The 18451-nt window shown below is 42.4% G+C and overlaps 1 protein-coding gene across 3 annotated transcripts in view; it reads right to left on the reverse strand.

Moving 5' to 3' along the window:
• TAF3 (TATA-box binding protein associated factor 3) overlaps nt 1–18451 on the reverse strand; it is a 203666-nt gene that overhangs the window by 180425 nt on the left and 4790 nt on the right. For all 3 annotated transcript variants that reach the window (XM_035306692.3, XM_035306691.3, XM_078329326.1), the window contains exon 2: nt 16742–16984. In XM_035306692.3, coding sequence (XP_035162583.1) covers nt 16742–16984 — 243 coding nt within the window. The remainder of the gene's footprint in view (nt 1–16741; nt 16985–18451) is intronic.

The raw sequence follows: 18451 nt of genomic DNA on the forward strand, positions 1-18451 counted from the left end.
AGGCAACGACTACATTATTCAATTTCAGATCCCAATTCAGGAAAGGAAGTTCTACTTTACAGCCAAAGTACTAACTGTGGGGGTCTTACACCGAGGCAGCCACACAGCACTGCTGCCTGCTCCTCCTTGACATTTTTGTCTTCCCTTCACACATATGGGAAAATTTCCAAAAAACCTAAGTGCCAGTAAAGAAATGTTAAATTTCTGGCAAATTTTAAATTTGGGGAAAAAATAACAAAACCTTTTTTTTTTTTTTGAGACGGAGTTTTGCTCTTGTTACCCAGGCTGGAGTGCAATGGCGCGATCTTGGCTCACCGCAACCTCCGCCTCCTGGATTCAAGCAATTCTCCTGCCTCAGCCTCCCGAGTAGCTGGGATTACAGGCGCGTGCCACCATGCCCAGCTAATTTTTGTATTTTTAGTAGAGACGGGGTTTCACCTTGTTGACCAGGATGGTCTCGATCTCTTGACCATGTGATCCACCCGCCTTGGCCTCCCAAAGTGCTGGGATTACAGGCGTGAGCCACTGCACCCGGCCTAACAAAACTTTTTTTTTTTTTTGGTTTTGGATGCCTAGAAAAAAGTAGTAGACAAATTTGGTGTTTGTAGCAAATATCAAAACACTCCATTTTCCTAAGATACTTGATAGAATTACTTGGCTAACTTAGGAACACAAAAGCTATTTTTCTTTCCTAATTTTTCAATCCCTTAAATACTCTTCTAACCAAAAAACTCTTCTTGAACATTGGAAATGTGCTTTTGTTTTTATAAATCCAGATAGATCAAAGGAAAAACTTTTTTGCAAGGAAGAGAATTTTGGCAAAGTCCACTCTAAATTTGTAAAGTCACTCTAAATCTGTGTATGCTCGGACTTTCACTCTCTATGGTGACATGTATACACCTCCACTGTAGCGCTAATCTTTCTGGCTTTAATGTAAAGTAAAAGATACACAGATTTTTAAAAAATCTACTTCAATCTTTATGCCGTCAGTAAAAAACTGTTCCTGAGAATAACGAGAATAAGCAGAAAAAGTAACCTAAATAGAAGAATAAGATGTTAAAAAAACACAATGTAAAAAATCAATTGCACTCAAGAAATCAATTTGATAGCTGGGTGTGGCAGCAGGTGCCTGTACTCCCAGCTACTCGGGAGGTTGAGGCAGGAGAATTGCTTGAACCCAGGAGGTGGAGGTTGCAGTGAGCTGAAATCGTGCCATTGCACTCCAGCCTGGGCAACAAGAGCAACATTCTGTCTCAAAAAAAAGAAAGAAAAGAAACAAATGAAGAGCCACAGTACAAACCTTTGTTCTTCTATCTGCGATCTTCAGAATAATGCCAGGGCCATGAATGATACACAAAAGATGGGGCCAAGACTACAAAACCTGGATGCCACTGTCACATCTATCACTTCAAAGCCGTGTGACCTTGGATGAGCTAATTTCTGCAACTGCTCCCTCATTGTTCTGAAAAACTTCCCGTAAAAGCAGGAGTGAATAAGTTTCTCCATGTCTTGAATTTAACTCTCACAGAATAGCAGGATGAGAAATTTTATGCAAAAAAAAAACGGTGAAATGGAGAATAAGTGTAGGACTTAAAGAGAAAGCAAGACCTGGGTAAGTTTCGGAGACAAAAACCAGTAATTAGAACAAAATACATGAAATATGATGGTAGAGATATATATTACATGGGCATTCAAAGAAGCCAGGATGGGCCTGGTGATGGGGGAGAACTCCATGCCAGCATGAGCTGACACAGGTACATGGTTCCTTTTGGGAAACATTAGCAGTTTCATGATTCTGAAGGTAAAGCACGAAGCAATGAGGGGCAAGAAACTAACGTAAAGTGAGCAGAAGTCCCATCACACAGGGCCCTGTAGGTTTGTGCTAAGAAACGTGTACTGAACACCACAGGCACATCCCGACATCAGGCCCTGGTATGATGTTAGGTACAATCTTCCAGCTCAGATGCTGCTGGATTTAAACCACCACCAAGAACAACAACAACAACAAGCAATACCTCCAGACACCCTCCCTGGATACACAGAAGGAATTTTCCCCAGACCCTAGAACTCCAGCCCAACAAGGAAATGAACAGGAGCTATCTGAGAGGGCCAAGAGACGGGCAGCCAGATCCTTAACTAGGGGGGCTGGGTGTGGAGGAGGCTTGCAGCGTTGGGTGTTAGGAGGCCAGGAGGTATTCTAGAAGCCTGTCCATTAAGAAAACTGGCTTGGCCAGGCACAGTGGCTCATGCCTATAATGCCAATACTTTGAGAGGCTTAGGCGGGCCACTTGAGGTCAGGAGTTCGAGACCAGCCTAACCAACATGGTGAAACCCCATCTCCACAAAAAAAAAACCCACAAAAATTAGCCAGGTATGGTGGTGTACACCTGTAACTTCAGCTACTCATGAGGCTAAGGCAGGAGAATCACTCAAACCCGAGAGGCAGAGGTTGCAGTGAGATGAGATCGAGCCATTGCACGCTGGCCTGGTCAACAGAGTGAGTGAGACTCTGTCTCAAAAAAAAAAACCAAACAAACAAAACCTGCTTGGTAAAGGCACTCTTCTGTGTAGGAAAGTCCTCCTCAATCCGACTTCCAACAACATCAGAAAGCAAGGCCAAAGAGGGGAGAGAGGAATATCTCACCCATCTCTCTACCTTTGACACCAGTTCCCTGTGTGGGAACTGATGCATGGCAGGTACCTATACACACAGCACTGAATGGAGTCAACTAAACCCTACTCCAGCTCTGCTCCCAATTCCCAATGCAACAGGAGGCAGGTTAATTCAGCTATGTTTTTTAAACTTCCATTTCTCATTTTTCTCCTTCCATAAATGGGAATGACAGCAGCATCGGCCTTTAGGACCTGTTCCAAGATTAAATGAGATAATGCTTATGAATACATTATGTGATATCAAGGATGAATTATTTGATGGCTGCTTTTACATTTTAACTTTTAAAAAATACAAACATTATTTTAGCAACCGAAAGTCACATAAACACCTTCATTAACATTCCTCTATTAAATCAGTAACTAAATCTAAGTTGTAAGAACAGACATCTTTTCAATAACTACAACTATCCCTTATTTATCTTTTCTTTTTTTTTGAGACAGGATCCCACTCTGTCGCCCAGGCTGGAGTACAGTGGCTCACTGCAGCCTCGACCTCCTAGACTCAAGCAATCCCCCTACCTCAGCCTCTGAGTAGCTGTGACTATACAGGCTTACACCACCGCACTTGGCTAAATTTTTTATTTTTTATTTTTTCCAAGACAGTCTTTCTCTGTTGTCCAGGCTGGAGTACAGTGGTGCAGTCTCAGTCACTACAACCTCTGCCTCCCGGGTTCAAGTGAATCTCATGCTTCAGTCACCCAAGTCGATGAGATTACAGGCATCCATCACCATCCCAGCTAGTTTTTGTTTATTTAGTAGAGACAAGGTTTTCTCATCTTGGCCAAGCTGGTCTTGAACTCCCGGCCTCAAGTGATCCGCCTACCTCAACCTCTCAAAGTGCTGAAATTACAAGCATGAGCCACCATGCCCAGCTGATTATTTTGTTTGTTTTTTGTTTTAGCTGGAATCTTGCTCTGTTGCCCAGGCTGGAATGCAGTGGTGCAATCTTGGCTCATTGCAACCTCCACCTTCCTGGTTCAAGCGATTCTCCAGCTTCAGCCTCCTGAGTAGCTGGGACTACAGGCACATGCCATCACACCCAACTAATTTTTGTGGTTTTAGTAGAGACAAGAGTTTCACCATGTTGGCCAGGCTGGTCTTGAACTCCTGACCTCAAGCAATTTGCCTACCTTGGCCTCCCAAAGTGTTGGAATCACAGGTGTGAGCCACCATGCCCAGAGAGATTTTTTAATTTTTTATAGAAATAGTGTATCACTATGCTGTCCAAGCCGGTCTGAAACTCCTGTGCTCAAGTGAACCTCCTGCCCTGGCCTCCAAAGTGCTGGGATTACAGGCATGAGTCTTCACACCCAGCCAAAGCTCTTTTTATTAGGTTTTTGGTTTTCCCTGAGGAAAAACAGCTGCTCACTGTGACTGTAAGTAGCTGGAGAGCCACTGAGTGTTTTCTACTGTGGGATGGATTTTTTGTCTAATAGTTTTGTGTAGAGGAGAAGGACAGCTCAGACAAGAGATAAAAGTTTAAACAAAGGAAGTGATGGGATTGTATTTTGAAATTTTTTTAGGAAACAAAATTAGCAGAACTAGAGATGGGGAATGAAGGAGAATGAGAGAAGAGGTTGACACCAATTCTCATGTTTCTAGCCTGAGTGACTGAGTGGAGATTATGTCACCAACTGAGATGGATAACACAGGTGTATTCAGGGTAAGAAGACATGGAAATGGCCAAATGCAAGCGGCTGCAGGGTCTGGGAGGTGTCATGTGGAGGGCAGTCTGGGGAGGCATCAGCACACAGAGAGGGGTTCAAACCATGACAGTGGGAAGTCAACTCTGAAACCAAGTAAACTGAGAAACACAGTAGGTAAAGGATAAAATTTTGGAAGCACCAACGGTTTGGAGGTGGGAGAGCCAGGGAAGGTGCGCTTAAGAAAGGCCCGAGACAGAGCTTGTCACAGAAGGAAAGTGAAGGGAGTGTGATGGCGTGGAGGAAAAGCAGCTTCAGGAAATGCCCAACAGTGACGACAGCAGCAGAAAGCTTCAACAAGGGGAATCCAGGGAAGAGAGTGGCAGCTGGGGCAAGGCAGTCTGCGCATCTTCCGAAATTCCCACATGAACGTAGGACAACTAACGTAACCAGGTGACAGAATACACCCATCAGTACGAAAATACAAGCAGGTGAGAACATGCCACCAAGAGCTGCAAGACCCGAGTATGAAGCATCTGTGCAGGGGAAACAGTGAGAAGCGACGGGAAGACTGACCTGAAATAGGAGAATCCCAAAAGGGCCAGGAGGCCTCCGCTGGAAAGCCCCGCAGGCCACCCAGAGAAGAGCAGCGCAAGCTGGGAAGGATGGGACCACTTCAAGTCCAGGGATTAGGAGGGCGTGGGTGAGATCCAGTGGGGCTGGAAGTCGAGCCCAGGAGCTTTCAGACCTGACCCTCACTGCTCTCTGCCAGGACACAGCCTCACTGGGAGGACACAGCTGGCAGTGGAATCTCAGTTGAGCAGAAAAGGGAAAACTGACATGAAGGAAAGAAGATCCAGGTAAAAGTGGTGGAGAAAAACAAATAGAAAACCTCAGGGGGCAAGTTCCCATAGTTGGAACATTCCACAAAACCACAGAAGAGGGAGCACTGCAAAGCCAGAGGAACTACCCTGAATCTCCTAAATCACGCTTGTCCAACCCACGGCCCACGGGCCATATGTGGCCCAGGACAGCTTTGAAAGTGGCCCAACACAAATTCATAAACTTTCTTAAAACATTATGAGATGTTTTGATTTTTTTTTTTCTAACTCATCAGCTATCACTGGTGTCAGGGTTTCCTGTGTGTGACCAACGACAATCCTTCTTCTTCCAACGTGGCCCGGGGAAGCCAAAGGATTGGCCACCCGTGTTCTAAAGGCTCAGAAAAATAACTCACATACAGTTTCTCTAAGGAAAAGAAGACTAAATAGCAAATCAACATCCCTCCAGACAATGAAAGTACAAGAGAAACACACGCTCGAAAAAACAGATGAACCTATAATGTTCTATCTTAAAACAATCTAAGACATGAAAGAACATGAATCAAAATCAGAGACAACTCAGAAATCAGGTAGCGGAACTGAAGAAAGCAGCCATATGATCTGACGAGATGCATACGGTACAATTACAGAAAAGTGATTTCATAGGACAGAATGAGTCAAGAACTTTTGTTTACCTGTTTCAGTAATCATGAATGATAATATCAGTGGCAATACTGTACGTGTAATCTGGGATAAAGCAAATGAGTAATTATGGAATATTCTAATTTTATCATCTTCTCTATTCCTGACAACCAGAATTCTCAGTATGGATGGAAGTATTTATGGGTGCAACATAAAAAATAAAAAGCTTGTAGTCCTAAATATGAACTGGAAAATCTGCATGAGCTCAAGAACGCTATCCACCTACCTATGTATCCACACACATCTACATGTACATAAATATTTATTTACTTATTGCCTAGAAACAATGACCAACTGAGTTATATATAATAAGTATCCCTTAGCACCAAGACTGTGTACTTGAAATGCTATTTCCCAGAACAGAGACAACTGGATATCCATATGCAGAAGAATGAAATTGGATCCTTATCTCATACCACTTAGAAAAATCAACGCAAAATGAAATAAAGACCTAAATGTAAGGCCTGAAACTATGAAACTGCTAAAAGAAGACACAGGGGAAAAACTATAACACATTGGTCAGAGCAATTATTTTTTACATTTGGCCCCAAAAGCGCAAGGTGACAAAAGCAAAAAATCAACAAATGGGATTACAGCAAAATTAAAATTTTCCGCACAATAAAGGAAACAACAGAGTGAAGACACGACCTGCGGGCTAGGAGAAAACACGTGCGCCCACGCATCTGATGGGGGTTTACATCCAAAACATACGAGGAACCCAAGGAGAAAACACGTGCACCCACGCATCTGATGGGGGTTTACATCCAAAACATACGAGGAACCCAAGGAGAAAACACGTGCGCCCACGCATCTGATGGGGGTTTACATCCAAAACATACGAGGAACCCAAGGAGAAAACATGTGCGCCCACGCATCTGATGGGGGTTTACATCCAAAACATACGAGGAACCCAAAATCAACACACCAAAGAAAAAAAGACAAAATATATAAGGAACCCAAACAACTCTACAGAAAGAACACTCTGGCTGTTGTCCTGCGCCGGAGGGCAGTCAGCAGCCATTGTGCCCAGTAGGAATGGCATGATCTTGAAGCCCCACTTCCACAAGGACTGTGCAGTGGCTGAAGGGGGACCACTCCAAACTCATCCTCTTCCCCAGGAACTTCCAGCCCCCAGGAAGGGAGAGAGTTCTGCTGAAGAACTGCAATTGGCCACCCAGCTGACAGGACCAGTCACACCTATCCAGAATGTCTATGAGAAGGAGAAAGCTTGAGTCATCACCGAGGAGGAGAAGAATTTCAAAACTTTTGCTAGTCTCTGCATGGCCTGTGCCAATGACTGACTCTTCAGCATATGGAAAAAAAGAAACTAGGGAGCTAGAGAACAGGATGTTGAGAAGAAAAAATAATGCTGGGCACGGTGGCTCATACGTGAAATCCCAGCACTTTGGGAGGCCAAGGTGGGCAGATGACAAGGTCAAGAGATCGAGATCATTCTGGCCAACATGGTGAAACCCTGTCTCTACAAAATATATAAAAATTAGCTGGGTGTGGTGGTGCACGCCTGTAGTCCCAGCTACTCAGAAGGCTAAGGCAGGAGAATCGCTTGAACCCAGCAGGTGGACGTTGTAATGAGCTGAGATCACGCCACTGCACTCCAGCCTGGTGACAGAGCAAGACTTCATCTCAAAAAAATAAAAAGAAAAAGAAAAGAAAAAATAAAGCCCTCTTGGGGACTTGTAATAATAATAATAATAATAATAATAAAAAGAAAATCCTATAGAAGGAAAGAATCCAGTAAAAAATGAGTAGACATTTCTCAAAATAAGACATACAAACTGCCAGCAAATCTATAAAAAATTGTTCAACATCAATAATGGTTATAGAAATAAAACCACAATGAGATATTAGCTCACACCTGTCAGGATGGCTACTATAAAAAAGATGAAAGACAACAGGTGTCAGTGGGGACGCAGAGAAAAGAGGCAACCCCTGTGCACTGCTGGTGGGAGCAGTAATTAGTACAGTTACTAGGGAAAGAGACGCAGAGTTTCCTCCAAAAACTAAAAATAGAATTACCATATAATCCAGCAACCCCACTCCTGAGTATTTACCCAAAAGATGTGAAAAGATTCTGTTGAAGCAATTCTGCTCTGCCAAGTTCACTGCAGTACTATCCTATAGCCAACTTACAGATATAACAACCTAAGCGCCCATTAGCAGATGAATGGGTAAAGAAAATGTAATAGGTCTCAGTGGCTCACACCTGTAATCCCAGCACTTTGGGAAACCAAGGTGGGCAGATCATAATATCAGGAGATCGAGACCATCCTGGCTAACATGGTAAAACCCCATCTATACTAAAATTATAAAAAATCAGCCAGACGTGGTGGCACATGCCTGTAGTCCCAGCTACTCAGGAGGCTGAGGCAGGAAAACTGCTTGAACTCAGAAGGCGGAGGTTGCAGTGAGTCAAGATCGCACCACTGCACGCCAGCCTGGGTGACAGGGTGAGACTCTGCCTCAAAAAAAAGAAAAGAAAATGTAATATATATGCACTGCAGAATACTATTTATTTAGCCTTTGATAGCACAACAAGGTGACTAAATCAACAATAATTTATTGAACATTTTATCTTGAATTCCTGGCCTCAAGCAATCCTCCTGCCTCAGACTCCCAAAGCGCCTGGATTACAAGTGTGAGCTACTGCACCCTGTACATTTAAAAATAACTAGAAGAGTGTAACTGGCATGTTTGTAGCACAAAGAAATGATAAATTCTGGACCCAGCGCAGAGGCTCATGCCTGTAATCCCAGCACTTTGGGAGGCTGAGGTGGGCAGATCACTTGAGGACAGGGGTTTGAGACCAGCCTGGCCAACATGGCGAAACCCCATCTCTACTAAAACACAAAAATTAGCTGGATGTGGTGGCAGGCACCTATAATCCCAGCTACCCAGGAGGCTCAGGCGCAAGAATCACTTAAACTTGAACCCAGGAGACAGAGGATGCAGTGAGCCAAGATCACATCAGTGCACTCCAGCCTCTGTCTCAAAAAACAAAAATAAAAAAGAAAGAAAGAACTGATAAATGCTTCAGGTGGCAAATATTCAATTTAATCTGATGTAATTATGACACATTGTGTGCTTTTATTAAAATATCTGATGTACTCCATCAATATTTACACTTACTATGTACCCATAAAAATTAAAAATTATTCAGCCTTAAAAAAAAGGAAGGAAAACTTATCATTTGTGACAACATAGAGGGAATGCAAACAACTCTGCTATGTGAAGTAAGCCAGGCGCAGAAGGACACACACATACCACGTGTTCCCACTTCTACAGGGACGAAAAGAATGGAACTCCCAGAAGCAGAGAGTAGAATGGAGGCTCCAGAGACTGGAGAGGGTGTGGGGGAGGGAGATGATGCTCAAAGGTGCAAAGCCGCAGTGAGACAGGAGGAGGACTTTTATTGAGATACATTGCACAGCATGGTGAAAAAGGAAAATAATAATATATTACACATTCGAAAGTCATTACGAGTGTAAGTTTTAAATGTTCTCTAAACGATAGGCATTTGAGGTGACAGATATATTAACGAGCTTGACTCAGTTATTTCACATTGTATCTATAAAATATAACATCATTTTGTACCCCCCAAAGATATACAAGTATAACTTGAAAGTTTATAATTAAAAAAAAAGAAAAGAAATGCTATTTTCCAAGAAACCAGGGTTTCCTGGACAGATAACGTATACCAAGCACAGGATGTGTCTACACACGCCAACCCTAGAACATTCTGATACACCAGAGGGTGATGACATCACCAAAGCCAATTGGGGTCACGTCAAAAGGACTCAGAAGCCAGAGTGGAGAAGCTGCCACTGGCCACAGATCCAACAACTGAAGCTACAACATGGGTGAAAGTTGTAATGAACGAAATCTATCAGGTATGTTTAAATCTGTGAGTTCATAATGATAGCGTATTTAACAAAATTAGTCACTTCTAAGGATGACCAATTCATTCTCTTGAAAACTGGGTATACTAGTTTTTTTCATATGGTATGCCGTATGAAAAAAACAAGCATTTACCCTGCTTCCATTACATGAACTATACCATTAAGTTACTAAATAGTGGATGAGGAAAAGGATTTTCTCACTCTCTCTTTTTATTTTTTGAGACAGTCTTGCTCTGTTACCTAGGAGGGAGTGCAATGGTGCAATCTTGGCTCACTGCAACCTCCTCATCCTGGTTCAAGTGATTCTCCTGCCTCAGCCTCCCAAGTAGCTAGGATAACAGACACATGCCAACATGCCCAGATAATTTTTGTATTTTTAGTAGAGATGGGGATTTCACCATGTTGGCCAGGTCTCAAACTCTTGACCTCAGAATCTGCCTGCCTTGGCCTCCCAAAGTGCTGGGAATATAGGCATGAACCTCCATGCCCGGCCAGGATTTTCTTATAAAGTTATTCCAACCAAAGAATGAAATAAAAACAGAGTTATCATATTAGCATTACTTTGCAACCCCTAATGAATTAATGATCTAGGCACTGAGCATCAGCACTGCTAACATCAACAAAAGTGAAAACTGGACATCAGCAGCTGATAACTTGCCAAACCTAAATCTGGTCAAGCCTCAGATTCTTGCTGCCAATTTGCAAGAAACACACTGAGTAGCACTATGAGTGCACAATGCACAATACGCAGCTGTGGGGCACTGCGTAGATCAAAGAACCCAGATCCTCAACAAATAGACTGTAGGGCAAAGAAAGGGATGGAAGGAGACTTGTAAACTAAGCGTTAAATGACATGGCCGGTACAGTGGCTCACACCTGTAATCCCAGCACTTTGGGAGGCCCTGGATGGCGGATCACTTGAGGTCAGGAGTTCGAGACCACGCTGCCCAAAATGGAGAAACCCCGTCTCTACTAAAAATACAATAATTAGCCAGGTGCAGTGGCCTGCACCTATAATCCCAGCTACTCAGGAGGCTGAGGCAGGAGAATCTCTTGAACCCAGGAGGCAGAGGTTGCAGTGAGCCTCAGCTCACTGCACTTCAGCCTGGGTGACAGAGTGAGACTCCATCTCAAAAAAATATATATATATAAAGTAAAAAAGGGGGTGCATGTGTGAAGAATATTAATGTGTCTAGGGATATGCATTTGGCGGATAAAACCACAAAACTAAGAAGTAATTCCTATAAAGTCAGGACGTGATTGGTTATTTTTGGAGGGAGAGAGGAAGGGGCTGCGGTGGGGTTGTGTACATAGAAGGGATTCTGAAGCAGCTGGTAACGTTCTGTTTCTTGAACTGGGAGAAAAGGCATTAAATTTCCTTCAGATCAACCATTTAGATAGTAATTGGCATTCAGAGCCAAGAACTACCTCGAGAAAAGGATGACAGGAGCGTGAGAAAAAAATAGCAGGTACTAAAGTGGCCATAGACTCATGAGTCCAAGGAGTGCCAAAGGTCACACGGGAAGATGCAGAGGAGCCCACCTGCTGAACTAGGTTATTCTTGGGAAGGGGAGGAGGGGAAGTGAAGAGACACTTTCATCGTACTGAATTCATTTGGCAATATATTTTTTCAGCAAGTTTGGATTGCTTTTGTTAATTTTTTCAAACATGTTAATGTTTACTTTTTAAAGAGCTTCATAATAAAAATAGAAATCTTAGTGGGGAAGGGAATAAATCCCACGCAAAAGAGTTCCTAACAATGTATGCAGATATTCCACCTTCAAAGCGGGGGGCATAACTCCCATTCCTTAAGTGCGGGCTGCACAGACGGCATTCTTTCCAAAGAGTACAGTAGGGGAAGAGGGGATAGAAGAGAAACTTTACTGTGGAGAAGCCCAGTATACACCACTCCCGCCAAGTGGTCACCATCAATATCAACAGTGATAAATTATGTTGACAGCAGAAACCTTCGATGTGATAAAAGGGGCACTTGGCCTCCATGGTCTTTCTCCCTAAAACCTCATAACGCCAATCTTATCATGAGGAAAACATCTGAAAAATTCCAGTAGAGGGGCACCCTACAATACACCTAACCAACAATCCTCAAAACTGTCAAGGTCATCGAAAACAAGAGAAGTTGGAAAAGCTGGCACAGACAAGAGAAGTCTGAGGAGACGTGAAAACTAAACGCAGTGTGATATCCTGGATGGGGTCTGCAAGTAGAAGGACACTCAGTAAAAACTAAGGACATGTGAATACAGCACGGGTGTCAGTTCAGAATAACACGTCAATATTGGTTCACTAATTGTGATACACGTACCATCGTCAGGTAAAAGGTTAGTGACGGAAGAAATGGTTCAGACGTGAGTGAACTCTCCATACTATCTTCTCAATTTTTTCTGTAAATCAAAACTGTTCTAAAAAATAGTCTATTTTAAATTTTTAAAAAACAGAAACTCTAAAAGTGGCAATCTCACAGTATTGTTACCAAGTTTAAGTTGAGCTTGGTAAGTTTCCTGCAATAAGTCAGAGTACATGTTTTATATTCCTTTTGTTGTTGTTTGTTTTTGAGAGACAGATTCTCACTCTGTCACCCAGGCTGGAGTGCAGTGGCACAATCTTCATTCACTGCAACCTCTGCCTCCTGGATTCAAGTGATTCTCCCATCTCAGCCTCCCAAGTAGCTGGGACTAAAAGTGCCCACCACCACATCCAGGTAATTTTGTATTTTCAGTAGAGACGGGGTTTCACCATGTTGGCCAGGCTGGTCTCAGGCTGCCCACCTCGGTCTCCCGAAGTGCTGGGATTTCAGAATGGAACCACTGCATCCAACCTATATTTCTTTCTTATGCAAATGTTTTGAACCAACCAACAGACCCCTCAGAAGACCCTCACTGAGCAGTGGTATAGTAACCACACTCTGAGAACCAACAGTGACTTCGGCATAGCGCGCTGCACTATTTTCAGACATTCCTCAGCACAATAAAACAGGAAGCAAAAAAATATGGTATTGGTGTGAATCTGAAAATACGTATGGCAAGCTGGGGAGAGAAAGTTCTTGGATAAAACACACTGGGCACCAGCCATCAGAACTATAACCGTCCATGCAAAAAGATGCAAGTATAAAATATCTTCAAAGAGGTCTCGCTTCTAAACATACAATCAGAGAACAGGCAATAACACCTTCCACATCATCTCGTCCGCTGTCATCTTCATACTGCGGAGGATGGCAGAGCTTCTCAGTCAAGGATCTACCCAGCGCAGCTAGTAAGTCTGTTCCCTCAGCTCCTCTGCATGTGATGGTAACACTACCTTACATTTAGTCTTCTCTTTTTTTCAGAGACGGGGTCCTGCTATGTTGCCCAGGCTGAAGTGCAGTGGCCATTCACAGGCTCAATCATACTGCACTACAGCCTCCAAATCCTGGGCTCAAACGATCCTCCTGCCTCAGCCTTCTGAGTAGCTAGGACTATTGGTGTGCCACCCAGCTTGACACTGATTCCCCTTATAGAGTGACTTCACTAATGTTTACTATATATTGACTCAAAAGTAAATTCTTTAAGAACAAAAAAAGAAAAAGGGGAAGAGAACTAATATTCACTGTCATGTGTTTTATTTTCCTTTTTTTGAGGGGAGACGGTCTCACTGTCACTCAGGCTGGAATGTGGTGGCATGATTGTAACTCACTGCAGCCTTGACCCCTGGGCTCAAGTCCTCCCACCACAGACTCCTGATAGCTGGGACTATAAGAGTGCACCAACATGCCCAGCTAAGTTTTTTTTAGTACAGGTGAGGTCTCATGACATTGCCCAGGCTGGTACTGAGCTCCTGGGCTCAAGCTTCGGCTCCCACAGTGCATAAGCCATCACACCTGGCACACTGTTATGTACTTTATATGTTAAACACTGTCCAATTTTACATAAATGGTTAAAAACAACAACAACAAACACTTAATTCTCCATCTCCCCAGTGCACAGGCATTATTGCGCTTATTTCACAGACGAAGAGTACAAAGTTCAGCAGGTAAAATGACGTGGGAAGACTAGAGACTCAGTGACTCGCTGAGTCATGTCTCAGTGACGCCATGAGGTCCATGCTGTGCCTCTCACAGCCTGCTGCCTGCCCCTTCAGGCCTTCTATGTGTATACAGTCGCCAGCTCCAAGTGCTGAGCAGAAAGACATTCAAAGGCTTTTTTGACATGAACCAAGCTGAGTGGGTGATAAGAGGGAACCCCTTGGCAGGACCTGGTTTTATTTTAAGACCAAAGTCTAGGCTGTCTGTGGCTCCTAAGGAAGTGAAAGGAAAATCAAGTGTGTGGTGAACAGAATCATTATCAAAGGTGTTCACCTCTGTACCTCACTTTGCACCACTAATCAGAATACCAAGAACTTTCTAACACGCTGCAACCAAGAAAAAGAAAACATTTCATATTATAAACGATAAGAAACGGTCTTGCGTGGTTATAATTTTAAATGGTAACCAAAGAACTGCATTTTCTATCATTTTCTCATGAAGAAGAGAAGGTTTTAGTGAGCATCTTACTGTACTGCCTACCACCTACTGTGTCCTTATAAACCATATACATATCCTACAAATCAGCAATGTTCTTCCTTCTTAGATAATCCACATGTTAGATGAAAAATGAAAAGTCGTGTTCTCAAGATTTATGTTTTTTTCCTGTTAAAATGCTGATAACTGGCCAAGCATGGCGGCTCATGTCTATAATCCCAGCACTTTGGGAGGCCAAGATGGGCGGGTCACCTGAGGTCAGGAGTTCGAGACCAGCCTGACCAACATGGAGAAACCCTGTCTCCACTAAAAATACAAAATTAGCTGGGTGTGGTGGCGCATGTCTGTAATCCCAGCTACTCAGGAGGCTGAGACAATCACTTGAACCCACGAGGCGGAGGTTGCGCCAAGCCGAGATTGCATTCCAGCCTGGGCAACAAGAGCGAAACTCCGTCTCAAAAAACAAAAAACTAAATAAAATGTTCATAATTTATATTGGTTGCATAAAACTAAATGAGATTCTTATTTTGCTTCAAATAATTCAGAAAATAAACCCCAAAGTTTATGGTAATATAGTAACTTCAGCCAGAAGTCAGTATAAAATAAAATCACTGAATTGTTTTTCATGCTTCTTCACTACCTAATCTAAATCTGCTATCTTAGTTTCATTCCCTTGCTAGTATTCAAATATGATAACCAGAACATTTTAAGAGACTTTTATTGTGGAATATTTTCATGCTATTAAAACAAGACCAAATAGTTAAGTGCAGATTATGATCCAAGTCCGAGCTTAGGTTCTGGGCAGTCGGTGTGTTAGTATCACTCAGTAGAACCCACCGCAACCAAGATCCACAGTGCCTAAATGAGGATCCGTCAATTCACCACAAATCCCTACCACCCGAGGCCAGCATCTGTCCAGTTTCTCAGACGAGGCAACCCTGATGCACAGACTGTGAAACAACTTATCCCAAGTTTAAACCTAGTTCCTGAGACAAACAGGTAACACTTCAAAGTGCTATGAAAGTAGAAGCGATAAGAAATGAATTGTAAACAACTGGAACCCTCGGGCACTGCTGATAGGAAGGGCAGATGGCACAGCCACTACGGAAAACAGTGTGGTGATTCCTCAAAAATTAAATATACAATCACTATAAGAACCAGCAATTCTACTTCTGGGTATAGACCCAAAAAACTTGAAAGCAAGTACTGGAACAGATATTTGCACACCGATGTTCGTAGTGGCACTAATCACAAGAACTAGAAGGTCAAAAGAACCCAAATGTCTGCCCATGAATGAATGGATAAACATACGTGGAATGTACATATAATATAATATTATTCTGCCTTAAAACACACACACACAACGACATCCTGACACAGGCTTCGACATAAATGAACGGTTGAAGACATCATACTCAGTGAAATAAGCCAATCACAAGAAGACTAATACTGTAGGATTCCACTTATAAAAGGTACCTAGAACAGACGAACTCATAGAGACAAAAAAAAAGAATGGTGGTTGCCAAGGGCTAGAAGTGGTGGAGAATGGGGAGTTACGTTTAATGGGAACAGTGTTTCAATTTGGGAGGGTAAGAAAAGTTCAGAAGGATGGAGATGACGGTTGAATAACATTGTATACTTAATGCCACAGAACTGTCCACCTACAGATGGTTACAAAGGTCCATTCATGTTATGCGTATTTTACAACAGAAAATCATAAGTAAAAGTAATTGCTGGCATCATTTGCATTGTCCTGAAGTATACCTGTTTTAGAATTTTTTACAAAATGAAAGAATTTAATTGCAAATTTTCCAATCTTGTAAGAAAAAATATTTTGTAGTTGTATTAGAGATCACAAATTACTTAAATATCTCTTTAGAATCGTAGTGAACTTAGTGATCAATATCTAAACTTATGCAGAAAAAAAAGGAATTCTGGAATAGGAATGACCACTGTACTGATTAGCTATCATTTTATAATCGAAAGTTCCATATGATCAAATAATAAACATTTCTACACATCATAAAATACAGAAGTCTACACAATAACAGTGAATACTCACAATCCACTCACTGTTTCCAGTATAAAGCCATGGCATTCAACTCCTGGCCTGAATAATAAGGGGTGAGGAAAAGAGCTACCCCAATTTTTCTGTTTCAAATGTTTTCTAATTTACTTAATATCCCATTCTCATATAATAGGGCTGTTGAAAGGCTTCTTTTTGGCTTCATGGTTCTCTATTTTAAATTTACAAAGGAGATAAATACTTCAGACATGACCCCGATTACAACATGGCTCTGCCTGGTAATACCAGTTGCAAGTTTGTGGGTTTAAGAGTTAGAACAATTTGTAAATAACAGTAAATGTTTCCATTGTGTTTCCAGAATGTATAAAATCGGCATAGCAGGGAAAGCAAAGAGGATTAAAAATCCACTAAAATAGTCACTAACAAATTAAGAAGAAACATTCACAAACCTTCTTGAGAAGACACAATGGGTGGCAGGTAATCAGGAATGTATTCTTTTCTTTCCTCTGCATCTTTACTTCCAGGTTGAGGAAACTGAAGTACATTGTTCTTGCTAACCGGAAATGACGGAATTTGATGTGGGAAAGTGACAGGTTCAATGTTGTGAATATAGTCTTCCAGTTCATGCAGACTAACCCCCATAAGTTGGAAAGCTTCACCAACATCATCCAAAATTGGGTCTGTTCGGCCATCTGAAACAAAGCCAAAAGCAAATCAAATTATTTGAAGAAAATCCCATGACTATATTTTTAAATATTAAGAAAAAGTAGTTAAATAAATATGCAGCTCAGAATCAAGTATTTTAACCTAGTTATTGGAAAGAATTTAATAGATTTTAAATAGAATATCACAGAATCATGCTTAAGCTGATTATTAAAGTCACGTTCAAATACGATCAGACAACTAGCCAGCACACCACAGAAAAAATCCAACTCATGATCAGCTACTCTAGAACAAATATCAAAGTATTATCAAAAGCATCCGGAACTGTGGCTAGCACACAGAAAATGCCCCCCCAAATAATAATAAAATACTGTGGGTTTTTTTTGTTTTTTTTTTTTTTTAGGAGATGGCATCTTGGCTGGAGAAGGTGGTTCATGCCTATAATCGCAGCACTTTGAGAGGCCAAGGCAGGCAGTTCACAAGGTCAGGAGTTTGAGACCAGCCTGGCCAACATGGTGAAACCCCATCTCTACTAATAATACAAAAATTAGCCAGGCATGGTGGCATGTGCCTATAATCGCAGCTACTCGGGGGGCGGCGGAGGGGGGTTGCTGAGGCAAGAGAACTGCTTGAACCCGGGAGTCAAAGGTTACGGTAAGCCGAGATCACACCACTACACTCTAGCCTGGGTGACAGATCAAGACTCCATCTTGGGAAAAAAAAAAAAAAGATGGCATCTTGCTTGTTGCCCAGGCTGGAGTGTGGTGGTATGATCATAGCTCCCTGCTGCCTCAAAACTCCTGGGCTCAAGCGATCTTCCCATCTCAGTCTCCTGAGTGGCTGGGACTACAAGCACCTGCCACCACACCTGGCTAATTTTTTTTTTTTTTTTTCATTTTGTCGAGATGGGTTCTCGCTGTGTTGCTCAGGCTAAGTTGAACTCCTGGCCTCAAGCAATCCTCCTGCCTCTGCCTCCCAACGTGGTGGGGTAACAGGTGTAAGCTAATGTGTCTGGCCCTTTTTTGTTTTTTTTTTTTAATCATCAAGTAAATAGTTGCTGTGCTGACGAAGCCAATGTTCATTATATTTCGTCTGTTGTTCACTGATGCATCTGTGGAATCTTAAACAGTGGCTGGCACATAACTGGTACTCAATAGCTACTGAATGAATCATACAATTAAATGAATTTTTAAAACCTGAAAATATTTACAAAGAAGATCTATATCATAAAAGTTTGGTTTTTGCTTGTTTTTTGTTATTTTTTTAAGAGACAGGGTCTCACTTTGCTGCCCAGGCTGGAGTGCAGCAGGGCGATCATGGCTCACTGCAACCTTGACTTCCCAGGCTCAAGCCATCCTCCCACCTTAGCCTCCTGAGTAGCTGGGACTATCAGTGTACCACCACCATGCCCAGCCATTTATAGGTAAATTTAAATGGCTGGGCATGGTGGTGGTGCACTGGTAGTCCTGGGTGCACCCAGGATTTATAGGTAAATT

This window comes from Callithrix jacchus, chromosome 7, assembly GCF_049354715.1.
Source record: "Callithrix jacchus isolate 240 chromosome 7, calJac240_pri, whole genome shotgun sequence".
In the NCBI taxonomy this organism is placed as follows: domain Eukaryota; kingdom Metazoa; phylum Chordata; class Mammalia; order Primates; family Cebidae; genus Callithrix; species Callithrix jacchus.